Below are 15164 nucleotides of genomic sequence, written 5' to 3' on the forward strand. Positions count from 1 at the left end.
TATTGGTTCCTTTTGGTCTATGCCTAGATCTGTTAACAATTGTTTGATCCATACTAGACTTGTACATAGTTGCGAAAGTGATGCAAACTCAGATTCACATGTAGATAAGGCTATATATGTTTGTTTCTTTACAGACCAATCAACTAAAGTGTTTCCAAACATTATGGCATTACCAGAAGTGGACTTTCTGTCCTCTGTATCATTTGCCCAGTCACTATCTACATAACACTTAATCGTTAGTGCATCCACTGGTGTAATATTCAGTTTCAGATCTGTTGTACCCTTTAGATACCTTAAAACTCTTTTTAGATCTGTCCAGTTTTTGTGACTTGGGTTATTGGAATACCTGCTTAGTATGTTAATTGCATTGCAAATATCAGGCCTTGTCCATATGGCTATATGCTGCAGGCTGCCTAATAAGGACTTGTATTGTTCTATGTGAGGAAATTGTTCAGTGTTTTCCTCTGTAACTTGGCTTCCTACCGTCATAGGAGTTCTAGCCGGCTTACATTCTGACATTCTCCATGTATCTAGGAGTTGTTTAATTTTCTGGGTTTGATGCAGAGCAAATCCTTTATTTGGTATTATTTCTATCTCTACACCCAGATATTGTTTTACTGGACCTAGTGCTTTTAAAGTAAAAGCTTTCTCTAGGCATAGTGCCGTGTGTTCTATTTGCTGTACATCAGCACTCATTATTAGGAGATCATCAACATAACAGATCACTATTGTTTGGTTAGTACTTGTTCCTTTAATGAATAGACATGCATCTGCTTTTGTGGCTTTAAAGCCCAAACTTTCCAATTTTGCTTTTAGATGTAGAGCCCATCTTCTAGCTGATTGTCGCAGCCCATATATCGAGCGATTCAGGTGGTATACTTTATGCTCTGTGCCTACTCCTGGTAGCTCAAAACCGGGTGCTTGTTCCATATATAAATTTTCCTCCAGTGTGGCATTCAGATATGCTGTTTGTACATCGTAGTGATGCACGTGCCACTGTCGTTGGGCTGCTAGTGCTAGAACATAACGAATAGTCTGAGCTGCTACTGTGGGCGAAAATATTTCCTCATAGTCAATATGTTTCTTCTGGGAAAATCCCTTGGCTACTAAGCGGGCCCGGTATATGGGATCTGCCCCCTCCTGGGGCTTGATTCTGTATACCCATCTGCAGCCTATTGCTTGCTTTCCTGGTGGTAGGCTGCAGGGGGTGAAGACACCAAGTGTCTTCATGGCATGCATCTCTTGACGCATTGCTTCAAACCACTTTTTCCTTTCACTGACTGGTAACTCGAGAATGTCCTCACATTTTTTGGGGTTCAAGCTGTACATTATATGCCACAGCTTCCCCTATAACGAACCGTTGGGGTGGTACACCCCTCGTCGTTCTTGGTGGGAGTTCTCTTTTCTGTACTATGGGGCTGTGCTCAATAGGCGGTGTTGCCTCCTGTTTTATAGCTTCTGGAGTCACAGAAGGGGTTAAGGGTTTGTATTCCTCATCCCCGCTATCTGTTTTTGCTGGGAGAGATTGCCTTGGCAACTCTCTCTCTCTCTCCTGTAATGTGAAGGGCATGTCTGAGGTAGGGAAATAAGTTTCTTCTATTTGAGGCAATAGCTCCTGTTCACAGAAATTTGCAGATCTAGATATCACTATACCACGCTTATCTTTGGTTAGGAATCTATAACCTTTAGTAAAAGGAGAGTATCCGACACACAAAAGTCTTTGAGTTTTGGGGGCACCTTTCTTTCTTTGGGATTTTGGTATGTGTACAAAAGCATCTTAAGTAGGATAGGTCAGGTGTTTTCCCATATAACAAGTTATAGGGAATGTTATCTATAGATCTACTATATATGCGATTAGTCAAATGTGTAGCACATTGCAAAGCCTCCCCCCAAAATGCTTGACCAAGCCCTGACTGGGTTAGCAAAGCATCTTTCATGACCTGTAGTACTCCTGCCTTTCTTTCAGCAACAGAATTCTCGGCAGGTGAATACGGATTTGTGGTCCGATGTTGGATTCCTGTCTTTTCAAGCCAGGATTGCATAGCACTGCCCATAAATTCTCCTCCTCTATCGGTTTGTAATTGCTCCACCTTGTGGTTGAATTGGCGCTCTACCATATGAACCCAACCTCTAAATTTCTGAAATGCCTCCTTCTTTTCTTTCAGTAGGTAACAGAATACAAAACGTGAGTAGTCATCAGTTATCAACAGAAAATATCTGGCCCCTCCCATTGTTGCTTTGAATGGACCTACTATATCTGCATGGACTAATTCAAAAGGTCTTAGTGACTGTCTGTCACTTTTCTTGCTCACTGAGGCTTTACGTGATTTTACTTGTTTGCAAGTGTGACAGTCCACATAATTATGGCACTCTTGCAAGTGGATACCACGGGCCAATTCAGCTGTTTTCTGAATATATTTGTAATTTAAGTGAGCTAGGCAATTATGCCACAGATGTGCACATGCTTTATGGGTTTCTTTATTTGTGCACAATGCTCTAGCCAACTCAGCCTTTGGAGTGGCTTCAAGGACAAAAAGATTGTCTCTCATTGGCACCTTTATACACTTGCCCCCTTTTGTGATATTACATGTTTTCCCTTTAAAATGCACAATGAACCTGTCCTGCAACAGGCATGACACACTTAATAAACTTTGTTTGAGGGAGGGTACATACAAAGCGTTAGACACTACAGCCTGTAACGCAGGTACATACACTTTACCAGTCCCTTTAACTTTTGCAGAGGCTCCATCAGCCAAGCTCACGTGAGTCCTCTCAGAGGGATTCAAACTGGTGTATCGTGTTGGGTCACAGCAAATGTGACAGCTGGCACCACTGTCAATTAGCCATTGTCCTTCCTCTGGATCCTGTGTTCTCACCACTGCAACTTTGCCTCGTCCTGCAGTCTTCCCACGGCGTTTTGACTCTTTAGACGGGCAGTAGCGCTGAATGTGAGAGGTCGAGCCGCAGCAATAGCATCTCTGTGTTGCATATACGTGCGGTGTCTCTTCCTTCTCCGATGTCCTCGCTGTAGAGGGATGGGCTTTTCTCCTCTTCCCTTCCTGTTTTTGCTCTTGTCGTTTCTCCTCCTCCTCCAGCAATCGGCTGGTGAGATACTGAAGGGTTAATGTGTTCTCTGGAATCGCCTCCAGGGTCAGAGCAAAAACATCCCAGCTGCAATCTAATGAGCCCAGCACAATTAGCACTTTCTGCAGCTCAGGAATGTTCACTCCTACGTCCTCTAAATCTTTGAGTGTTCGCTTCATGAGACGTAGATGTGCTCGTAAATCACCTCCAGGCTCTAATTTCGTGTTGTAGAGGCATCTGGACAGGCTTATTTTCGAGGCCACAGACTGGCGTGTGTAGATTTCTTTGAGCGTGTCCCAACATTGTTTTGCTGTGGTCAGGCCTCGTATGTGCACAAGCAGTTCATCGTCCATGCTTAAGCCGATATGGGCTTGTGCTCTCTCACCTTTTTGAAGATTTTCTCCCGTTAAGGGGGTGGGTGTTGCTTCTACTACTGACCATAACGACTCCCTCTTCAGTAGCAGACGCATCTTGTGGGACCATGCTGCATAATTTGTCTCGGTGAGGTGACAGACTGGATAGGGAGTAGTCTGTTGAATTATAGTTGGCACCTGGGCTGGTGCTCTCGCTCCTCCAGACACCTCTGGTCCATCGTCTGTGTCCGACATTCTGTCGCTGTTTTCTCACCAAAGCCACTTACTGCTCTCAACAGCTTTTCTCTTGTTGTTTGCAGCGTTCAGAAGCGTAGGCTGGACCCATAACCTGTTGTGTTTTGGATGTAAGGGTTATGCCTTTTCAGCAAAGGTTCCAGCAGAAAGAAGCACAACAAGCAAAGCAAGTCTTCTTCAGAGGCACTTTACTTTAGACAAAATATAGAAAAATAGCAGCAGACGTGCACTCCTACACACCCATTCTAACCCACACCAACTGTGCTGGCGTTTTTCCTTATATACAGGACCGAGACGCCTATTTACATAATATCTGATGAGCTGCAGCTGTAGTGAGCTACAGCTGCCTTCCAAGAATGGCTTCCAGAAGCTCAGGGAACAAATGCAGGTTTGACCAGACCACAACATGGTTTGCTGAGAAACAGAGATTCACATGATGACCAGTAGTATGCATTAGCTTGAGGTTTTCTTATTGCTGTCATTACAGCAAAATGTGGTTAAGGAAGCCAGAGGGTAAGGTAAACAATGTGTGTCTTGTGACTAATCAGAAAATGAATTGAAATGGTACTTGGCTGGCATTGATTGCCATTGCTGTACCTCTAGAGGCTGCAGTGTCATAGATACTTATTTGAACTAATCCCGTGAAGCTGATTTAAAAAGGGAAAAATCAAAACTATATATTGACTGCTGTTGACTTGGAAGCTTAATCCACAGTTTGGGCTGTAAACTATTAATATAAACCGTATTTTGCCATGGGTCCAAACAACGTACCCTCTAATTTTCAGCCCTGCTGGGCAGGGCTCCACCTCTCTCAGACATGACTTCTCTCTCTCTCTCTCTCTCTCTCTCTCTCTCTCTCTCTCTCTCTCTCACACACACACACACACACACACACACACACACACACACACACACCACACCACACCACACCACACCACACCACACCACACCACACCACACCACACCACACCACACCACACCGTTGCAACTGGAACCAAATGGATTGAACACGATCGCTGCGTGAAGGAAGAAGAAAGCTGCGTGGAGGGAGGTGGAATCACATGCATGGCTTAGAGGGAAACTTAGGTCCAAACTGAACTGTCAAGCTTCCAGCTTGATGTATATTTCATTGCATTAATGCTTTGTTTTTGCTTTGTTATTTGTATTTGCTAGACCCCCTGGACTACCGTCAGACAAGAGTTTTATTACACGAAGAAGGTTGTGTGTTGCTGCTTCCATGATTTTTCTTAGCTGGACTACATGTGGGGCCCTGGCTATAATAATTACATATTTCCATTACATCTTTAAGGTATTTAACTATCAACGAGCATACGGGGATATTTGAATATAATGTTGATATTTTTAGCCAAAGGGTTGCACATTCTCATTGGGCAAATACCTAGCATGGGAGTGGGGGAGAGATTAAGGTTTATACCTGTCCTGCTTACGTGTTATCATCCAGTCTGTCTCTCCATCTGCACATAAATCCAGGGCACTGAACTACATTGCAAGATGATCAAATTTACAGGATGGCTACATATCACTTTTCAGGGTCAGAGGCTGCCTCCCTATGTCCATGGCTGAGGAAAATGAGAAGTGCTTTGCATTTCCTTTGTCCTGTCGGCAGGTTCCCTATAGGCAGCTGATTGGCTTCTGTGTGAACAGTGTGCTGGAATAAACAGGCCTCCTGTCTGATCCAACATGGTTCTTATTATGTTCTTATCATCTGTTGAATTTGAGATGTATCGACCAGGCCTGCAGCCATGGGGGTTCACATCTATAGGAAGTGCATGAATCTTACCCATTGGTGTTCATTTGGGGCAAGCATGGTCAGTCTTTTCCGTGTCTGAGGCAATTTCTGGACTTACATGCTGGCAGTGGGCAAGTCTGAAGGCAACAGGAAGTAAGCTTGCCTCTTTTCTCCATCTGTTGCTTTTAGCCCTCTTGAAGGGACAGATCACTCTCACAGACAGGTTTCTTAAATAGGGATGCAAGAGATTAGGCCCAGTGTGGCATGTTTCCTGTCCCTGATCTAGTGACCCCGGATGTCCCTGGTGGGCAGGATATGAAGGAACAATGCTAAGCATCCAGAATATGTACCTTATGGGAAAGTTGTCCCCTAATCCCTGGATGAAATGGATTTTCTAGAATAATGGTCCCCAACTTTGGGTAAGCCAGGTGTTCTTGGGCTACAATTCCCAGAAGCCTTCACCATCAGCTGTACTGGCTGTGGTTTGTGGGAGTTGGAGTCCAAGAATGCCTGGATTACCCAAGGTTGGGAACCACCATTCTAGAGCCATGTCTAATTTGGCTTGGTTCCCTTGTGGGACAATCTGTGTTAAGAGACCTTCTCCTGCAGCCCTCAGTACCATCAAGCATGATTTCATTGTAGAAAAAATACTTGAGTTAGGGATGTAGGTAGATCAGTTTTAGAGGTTCTACTTTTATTTGAATGATTGATTCCAGAAGGAGTCATTGCATTGCCTTTTGGCAGATGTGCTGCACAGTTCCTAAGAACTCTGTTTATCTCACATATCGTTTGACATCTGCACATGAAACTCTTAGGAGCTGGAGGTGTTGACTGAGATGTCACCCAATTCAGTCTTCTCCTTTTAATTAGATCTAGACGAGGGGGGTAATCTGAACTGATGTGTGGATGCAGGGATGGGCTGAGTGAGGGCCATTAAGTTGAAATTCAGTCCCAGGAGGGAAACCCTGAATCCGAACCACTATGTACACACTACAACATTATCGTGAAAAGCTTGCATTTTAACAATGCATAGGCATCCTTCAGTCTCGAGAGACTATGGTAACATGCTCTGAATCGAGGAGTGTCCTCTCCAGAGCATGAAGCCCGGGTAAGGTAATATGGAGGATAGGCTGTTACCCAAGCAGCAGATCCCCCCTCTCCACATTGCTGAAATGGTCCAATGGAAAGGCAAGAGCCAATACAACTGGTTCCAGCAACGTCGCAGGAGTTGGCAGAATGACACATGCTGCCTTCGGGACTCCAGCTCCGGATTTTGCCTCGAGGTTAACTCCTGAAGCCTTTTCCATGAGTGGATATAGCCACAAAGCAGTGGAGGTTTGAAATTGGAGTTTTCCTTCTCCTAGATGGGCTGCCTTCCATGGCTGACGAGCCCCACCTACCCGGCTTTAACAATGAGGTATTAGGATATCAATGGTGTGACATTTCAATAAAAACAAATAAATGATTGTTTCTTTTTTTTACAGGTTATTAATCTACATTCAAATGTCAGAACAGAACTAAGTGCCCTTAATACAGTAAGTATGTTAGGTGTTTGCTTTTGTGCTTGTTAGAAGTGAACACTGAATTATTTTACTTCTGTTGTATTCTTGGATTTAGCAGAATGCCTACCTTTTTTTAAAAAAGGAGACATAAAAAATAACAGCCACATCACTGGGCCTGGACATACGGCATTGTGAGCAGATAGGAAACCTTTTCTTAAGGGAGTCTTCTATAAATCTTCTTATCTCTTGTCCTTAAGTTTTTGGTTGCCATTATTTGGTATCGTAATTAGGCTTCTCAACAGACGTTTCCTCTGGAATGCCCTTTCCCACCTCATATTCCCAGTTACGAGTTTAAATTTAATGTTTCTTATACCTTGGGTACTGATTGATATGGCGATACTTGTATTAATTATTTCACCATCAGTTCTTACCGCTATTGAAAACCATGTAATATGTTTATATGTTTTCACAGTCTCCAAACAATTTGGAACTGTTTGGAACAAATAATCTGCAGCAGAATTCAAATTATCCCAAAAAAGAAATGGGAAAGAGATGTGAATCAATGGATGTCCTCTCAGAAGCAGAAAAACCATCTCTTATCACCACAGCGACTGACAACATTGCTGACAGTCTTAATATGCATGTTACAATCATTAACTTGCTCACGTGGATTGTGCTGCTTAGTTGTCCATCGTTGATATACTGGGTAAAAAATCTCAGGTAATCCTTCTGAATTTACAAGTTGCCATACGAAGTGCTTAAAATGAACCTGTTTCCGAAAGTTATTGGTTCACAAGTTGACAAGCTGGTAGGATTATTTAGTTGATTAACTATGCAGTGCTGTCACAGTATACCAAGTAGCAACAGAGTTCTGTAGACGGTAGGACTACAGACGAGACAAGTTACAGATAGGGCAAGTTGGTTGTGAAGGTGAGAAGCCGTTATAGTGCCAGTTTCCAAGCAATGTGTGTGTGTGTGGGGGGGGAGAGAAAATACTTAACATTAGCAACAACTTTGGTGTCCTAGATATTGGACTTCAAATTTGGACTGTTCTACTCTTCATGTTCTATTTCTGTGAAATGGTATCTGTATTACGGAACTTCCAAGACATGCAGGGAAGCAATTCACAGACTCTGCAGATTTATAATAATCTTAGAACTGAAGAGCTAGAAGGGACCCTGTAGATCATCAAGTCCAGCCCCTTGTCTGTTTGCATATTTCTTAACCCAATGGCAAGTCCAGCCCCCTGTCAAGGAGGCACAGTGGGGAATTGAAAGCCCAGCCTTTGACTCCACAGCTGGATGGCTGAACCACTGGGCTGTCCAGCAGTTGATTTGAGAGCTATTCATGAGCAAGGGAAATCTTATATAGCTTCTCAGAGTTGTCCTGATTTCTTGCTGAGAGAGTAAATATGCACCAGAATAAAAATTATTGCTTGGGAGCCATTAATCATAGCTCCTGGTTTGTGCATAAGAAGCCGTTATTAACAACATCTCCCTGGGCTTCTTCATCTCAACTGAAGGGAAAAGAGCAAAATGGCCTGTGTACAACCATATAGATTTTGTGCATGTCCTGGCTTGTTAAGACGGGATTTCATCTTCTGGGTGCAATGAAAGTGTTAAATATGTTTTTAAAATCTTTCTGCATTATCTTTTAGCTGTTTATTTATTCTGCCTTTTTTGAAGCTCAGATCAGGACCAGCAGTGGTCATCCTGCAGCAGTTTTTGACTTTTAAAGGCTTCTTTTCCTGTCTCACCTCTGTCCTAAGATTGCCAAAAGCTTCCCCAGGGCTAAAGAGAGCCTCAGGGAGCGACAGAACCTAAAATGGGGATGGGGGTGGGGAAAATAGGAAGCATTTCAGTTAAATGTTACTGCTGCCAGTATTATCATGTGAACAAGATTTTGGCCAATGTCTGTATTCCCTTGTTGTGTACCAGCTATGTGATTTGGAGCACGGTAAGAAATACAAGCCATGACTCCTGAAATAGCAGCAATTAGCAACTAAGATTAAAGCAGTTTGTAATAGGATCTAGTTGCTTCTTTTAGTTTAGTTACACTGTCCTGCTGTGGCTGCTAAGTACATCAAGAGCAGCTTTATACACAAGCACAGGCGAATATAAAACCCTTTTGTTTGCTTCCTCTTTTTAAAACAGGTACCATCTCAGACTGGATCCTGATCCATGCAGATCTGTTGCTTTTATAGTTGTATCCATTTTGGGAATACTCATGAATACAAGTACCTCAAAAGTTAAATCAAGGTGCTTTAATTCATTGTGTTTCATTCTTCATGTGTGGTATTTTGAAGGGCCTTTCATGTAATAAGCAATGCTATGCTTATTGTTCTGTATTTATTTAGTGATTGGATCCACAAGAGCCTTTCCATCCTCTGTTCTGAAAATATAGAGATCCGACACAGCCTTCCAGAAAATGAAAGCGAGGGAGGTGGTGTTTCCCTGTGGCCACTCCCCAGTCCATCTGCACATTGTTCTGGAGGGCCTCCCAGTCGAGTAGTGGTCCCCAAACTTGAGTCTCCAAATGTTCTGCAACTCCCAGAAATCCTGGCTGGCACAGCTAATGGTGAAGGCTTCTGGGAGTTTTAGTTCAAGAATATCTGGGGACCCAAGGCTAGGAACCACTTCTCTAGAGCAAGATCTGGAGGAGAAACAGAGGCCTAACTCTGTGAACAGAACTTTAGGTTCCACCCAGTATCTCTTGATTAAATGTATTATTTTATTGTGCAAATGTGGTCCCAATATTAAAATTTGATTTGCATCTAGTAGGCGTGGAGGCAGGTCTCATCTGTGCACTTACACTATGTAGCACACTTCATACACTATACCACTGGTTCTTAACCTTGGGTTACTCAGGAGTTTTGGACTGCAACTCCCAGAAGCCTTCACCACCAACTGTGCTGGCTGGGGTTTCTGGGAGTTGCAATTCAAAAACATCCGAGTAACAAAGGTTAAGAACCACTGCACTATACAATGTGGTCTGAAAAGCCGTATGAGAGACCTGAAGAATTCCAGTATAAAAGAGAACTGAACAGCCAGCTTTTACAGTTTATCCATCCTTTTTATGCACTTACGTAAAAGTCTAAGACTTGATAACCCTGTCTGCCAAAGTTCTTGTGGGTGAGTGCTGTGCTGGAGCAGCATTCTGATCAATTAAAAGTTCTGTTAATTGGATAAATTGTAAAAGTAGCCTATAAAATAATAATAATAATAATAGTTGTTAATTTTATTATTTTAACGGCTTGCTGGCTCCTGGCTTGGCTGCCTGTGCACATGCTCCTGCTTTTCAGCTGAGAAGCACCAATATGTGCAGGTGCAGAGATAGTGGGCTTGGCTCTCAGGAGGGAAATGGTAGATGGTGGCAGCAGCAGGAGAAGGGAGGGAGGGATCAGGGACTTGTGGGAAGGGGGTGGGTGGCAGGCCATGGGCGGGGGGGGGGGGGAAACCAGGAAGTTAAGTTGGGGAAAAGTTCATTGGTTTGAGAATGTTTGCGTTCTCAGTTCCGGAACTGACCCGAATCAATGAACCAGCCATGTTTAACAAACTTCCTGGTTCATTTTTTTAAAATTCATGACCAGCTCTACTGCTTACACTTTTGCATCAATGCAGTAAACAACAATATTATTGCTTCATCTCCAAGCCTGCACAACATGTTCAAATTGAGCCCTATGTACATAAAAACTGTGACACATACAGTCTGCATTATGAACATGTTCCTGTGGAGCCCCCTGTGAGAGTTGTTACGTTTTCATGTCAATGCTACCTGTTTAGTGCCCTGTTTAAATGTAACTTCAAGATTTATATGTTAGGTAAGGTTTGAGGAGGTGCAGAAATCAAGTGAGGGTGCAATCCCAGTTTGCCGCTGCCGGCAAACCTTAGAATGGCTTTCCATAACATACCATCATAATGCAGTAAAATCCCCGATACAAAATACTTTGTAGTATTTTTCCGAAAAATATTCTCAGTGTGTAGACTATCTATATTTAATTTAAAATCAAAACAGTTAAAAAATATATCCTTTTTTTCTCCCCACAGCAAACTGTTGAAGATTGCAGTGCATTTTCCACTTCCTTTATCCGTTGCTGTCGTCGCTTTTGCACCAATGCATTTATACAGAATATCATATTTAATTGTCATCCCTCTTTTTTTTCATGCACTGTGTTGCATTGTGTGAAACTTTATCAAAGCACTGGGCCGACCAGCGAGAGTTCTGGAAGTCTGAACAAAGAACCGTCCGGGACAGCATGGGGCCAACGTGGACTCTGCCTTCTTTTGGTGGCGGAAGTGAGAATAATGTTTTGTATGCGGTGTGAGGAACATGTGGGAGTGTTTTCTACATCTCTCTTTAGGTGTTAAAAGTAATATTTGGAGGAAAAATCTAGGCACATTCCTCCTAATCTGCACTTGGCTTTAGTGACAGGTGCTGCCTGATTTCCTGGGTATGAGAGTAGTTTTTTTAAATTGTTTTAACCGTTGTGGTTTTCTATATATCGTATATGTTCTTGTGTTTTGAAGCACAGTGACTGAAAGCAAGCAGTCATAAAACTGAGCAGCCAAATGAACAGACAATCTAAAAAATTCTGATCTCACCATAAGCAGCGACTTGTGCTTTGTCCTTTCCTTGGGTCTCTAATGGAGCTTTCATGCTGTTGCTGCTTGACTGTTGCTAGTGACAAATCCAAAGCTGTATTGGAGCCTGCAAATTCGTGAGCTCATTGAACGCAGTAGTGCCGTAGTACAACAGCACTCTTATCTTAAGAGTGACGTCATTTAGTGAATATACCAGCGAATCTGTATGCTCCTTCTGCTGTTAGCGGTGGAAAATCTCAAGCTCAGGGCAGATTCTCAGGTTACTATTTCTATGCAGAGAGATTTGTGCTAGTGTACATAAAAACATGTTGAAGGTAACATTAAAATAGCTGCCCAGGTTAGATCCATTTGGGGGGGGGATCCCTCTGTTGGGAAGAATTCCAGTATCTAAATATATTCAGGATCAAAATACACATGTGTGCAACTATTTTTCTGTAAGGATATGAGTCTTTTTCCATTTTTTTCAAAGCCATGAAATCCCATGTTAAGGAAGCAGTCTTTCTTCTCTTCATTATAGGGGTCATTTAACCTTATCTCTTTTTATATTGAAGCCAGATTCAGTTTTTGTCATATAAACCAAAGCCCTCACCCTAACAGCATTTAGAGATCAAAGTCCTCTAATCTTTACATGTGGTATTAAAACAAATTAACTCTGAGGTACTGCACAAGGTAACCTATTGTCCATAAGATGGACATCATGTCCATGATGATAATCCATCAGGAATCATCTTAAGGCTGAGCTATGTACTTCAGTTTTGAATATTCCACATATAAAAAGACACATGCTTCAAAGTAGCAAACATTTCTCTGCATATAAATAAGTTTCTAACCAATCTGCCCTGAAAGAGATGTCTGAGTAGCATATGCTAATCATATATTTACCATCTACAAAACATACCTTGAATGAAAGATACGGGGCATTTATATCCAAAAGCCAGCCTCACTCTTCTTGCATTCCACCATCACCTTAAAGTCAACCATCATTTTGTAAATGTAGCACAGATGGTTGAGCTACCTATACATAGCAATACATGTTGTCTGATTCGTCCATTGCCTTGATACCTAAGCGCTGATCTTACCTAATGGCTCATTTCCTCCTTGTGCTACAAACTAGGATGAGCCATTTCTCTGAACCAAGTTACAATACACATTTTGTTTTGGCTTTTTTATATTTTCTATCGTTCCTGCCTGAAGTGCCTCCATTAAACAATTCTGGTGTGAACTTATTAGTACTTCAGTTTTTCCAATTCACTTGAAGAGAAAAATATTTTAAGTATGAAACTGTTCTGCAAGCTTGCTGACAAGCTTAATATGTAAAGCTGAGTACTGAAGCATTAAGTTCATGAGAACTACAATCAATATTTTAAGTAGAAACACTCTAGACTTAAGCTAGTTCTGTAGTCTCAGTATTCTCTACATCATTTTTATCCTGTTAGAAACCGGGCAAAATGTGCTGGCCATCATGCCCAGCAATAGGGAATTGCACAAATCAATGGTTCAGTCAGTCACTCATGACTCCCAGTGTGATTGTTGCTCAGTGCGCGGGCAGAAGTGCTTCAGGAATAGCACTTCGACCTTGACCCTCCTGAAACTATCTTGGGCATAATGTCAAGCTACACCCGCATCACTAACCATGAGGATTTTGCCCATTGAATCCTTGCTAATTTTGGTTAAAGTCCTCTGCTCAAAGTGTACTTTTATTTTTGAAATCTAATTTCCAGCCAGTTTTCTTGTATTACGTGTGTGTAGGGAAAGAAAAAAAAAGAGCTGTCAGCATATTCTTTGTACGCTTGTGAAATGCTAACTGGATTATTTACAGCTTCTGCAAAAGGTTCCTCCTGGTTGCTGCTGGTTGCTTCCTGCCAGTTGCTGGCCTCATTTAGAGTAGCCTGACCTTGACGGATGCTCCTGTGCCTCTTAATAGATACTAGGGAGAATTTTGACAGAAATACTTCTTTGTCCTTGTCTTAAGTGCTACAACTGTCAGAATGTTTCATTGTCAAGCAGTTACTAAGAGCACATGGGTGTTCTTTTAAAGTCATGCATTGGCACTCCCATTTGGAAGCCAACTGCTTTTAATCACAACATTGTTGAAAGGATCACCTTTTAAAGGGATTTTGTTCAATTCAGGAGCTGCTTATTTTGCTTCTGAATTCTGAAGCAAATTCTGTACTGGGGAAATTATAGAGCATCTCCTGCTAACTGAGCAAAATCAGAAGTTGTGACCATTCTTACTAAGTTACAAGGGCCCGTATTTCATTTCTGATACAGCATCTCAAAGTTTAATTCCACCAGAAGAACTCTTTAATATTATTCAATTCATTAGAACATTTTTAGAAGGTCAGTTTATTTACTTATAAATTAATGGAAAGTCAGTATTCTTTGGTGTGGTCACTTAACTACATTTTACAATATGGTGTATATGTACACTGATGAGTAAGCTGGTACAATAGGACCCTCTTATCCATGGGATCAGTGTCCACTGATTCATGTATCCACAGTCTGAAAATATTAAAAGGGGGAAAAGCCAGAAAAAAACTATTTTCACATGTATTACCAGAACCTGCCATGAGAAGGAGACAGAGTCTGTGCTATAAATACTTCTTAATGAAGAATACATAGCACAGTCTCTGGTGCACTCTAGTGGCCAGTACTGGTAATGCATGTGAAAAGTTTTTTCTGACTTTTTTCTTTTTACCATGCTATATGCATATATATATAGCTTTCGCTATTATCTGTGGTTTTTAGTATCTGTGGGAGGGTTGGAACCTATCCCAAGCAGATATGGGGACCCTATTTTATATGAAATGGGTTAGTTGACTAAGTCTCCCACCAAGTTCTCAGTGAATCAGTATTTTCATACATGACTTGTATTTATACCTTGTACTTACCTCTTCTCTGTGCTTTTATATCTGGTTGTGAATCAATATGTTTCTGTTTCTAGATTCTTCATGTATTTTGAAGGTTCTATTACACTTTCCATCTCTAAAAATTCCTGTTTCTTTCTCACTTTGCATCCCATCCTCCTTTTGGGAATTTTAAACTTAAAATTACAGGATTTGTAAATTGAATACAGAAAGCTAAAATATAGTCTACTCATATGCACTCAAAGTTAAGGCCCATTTTATTATGTCTGTAAGCATTCACACCCCAGTGAACTTGTATAATGTCTGAGTAGATCTATGTAAAATTGCACTTCAAATAATTATTGGTAGAGTACAGAAATTCTGTTATTTAAAAGTCAAACATTTTATTTTACTGAAAATATGTCCTTGCTACTATCCAATAAATTGCTAGAACAAACTGTACTCATAACTCTGAAGATAAAGGGCTGACGAAAAGCAGTATATAATGGCCTGGAGTTGAAAGAGGCACCTCAAAGTTCTTCTAGTATACCCAGAATAGCTTTCAGTTTATGTATGCATGTGGAACCTGAATGTTGATTCTTGGCTAACCCAAGTTTTGGAATCTTGTTTTGCCAACAGACAGCATGCCTCAAACAAACAACTTCACTGCAAAATACTACATGTGTCCTTGACATTTTAATGAAAAGTTATGATTTATTGCCTGCAAACATGTTTTATAGTGCAGGGGAACCTTCCTTTGGAAGTGAAATAAG

General features: G+C 41.6%; 1 protein-coding gene across 2 annotated transcripts in view; it reads left to right on the plus strand.

Moving 5' to 3' along the window:
- PGAP1 (post-GPI attachment to proteins inositol deacylase 1) overlaps window positions 1-13588 on the plus strand; it is a 98262-nt gene extending 84674 nt beyond the window's left edge. For both annotated transcript variants that reach the window (XM_020795319.3, XM_078380112.1), the window contains exons 23-27: window positions 4866-5001; window positions 6927-6977; window positions 7417-7664; window positions 9098-9202; window positions 10991-13588. In XM_020795319.3, coding sequence (XP_020650978.3) covers window positions 4866-5001; window positions 6927-6977; window positions 7417-7664; window positions 9098-9202; window positions 10991-11129 — 679 coding nt within the window. In that variant the 3' untranslated portion in view covers window positions 11130-13588. The remainder of the gene's footprint in view (window positions 1-4865; window positions 5002-6926; window positions 6978-7416; window positions 7665-9097; window positions 9203-10990) is intronic.
- Window positions 13589-15164: the final 1576 nt, after the last annotated feature.

The sequence above is a fragment of the Pogona vitticeps genome, chromosome 1 (genome assembly GCF_051106095.1).
Source record: "Pogona vitticeps strain Pit_001003342236 chromosome 1, PviZW2.1, whole genome shotgun sequence".
NCBI classification, from domain to species: domain Eukaryota; kingdom Metazoa; phylum Chordata; class Lepidosauria; order Squamata; family Agamidae; genus Pogona; species Pogona vitticeps.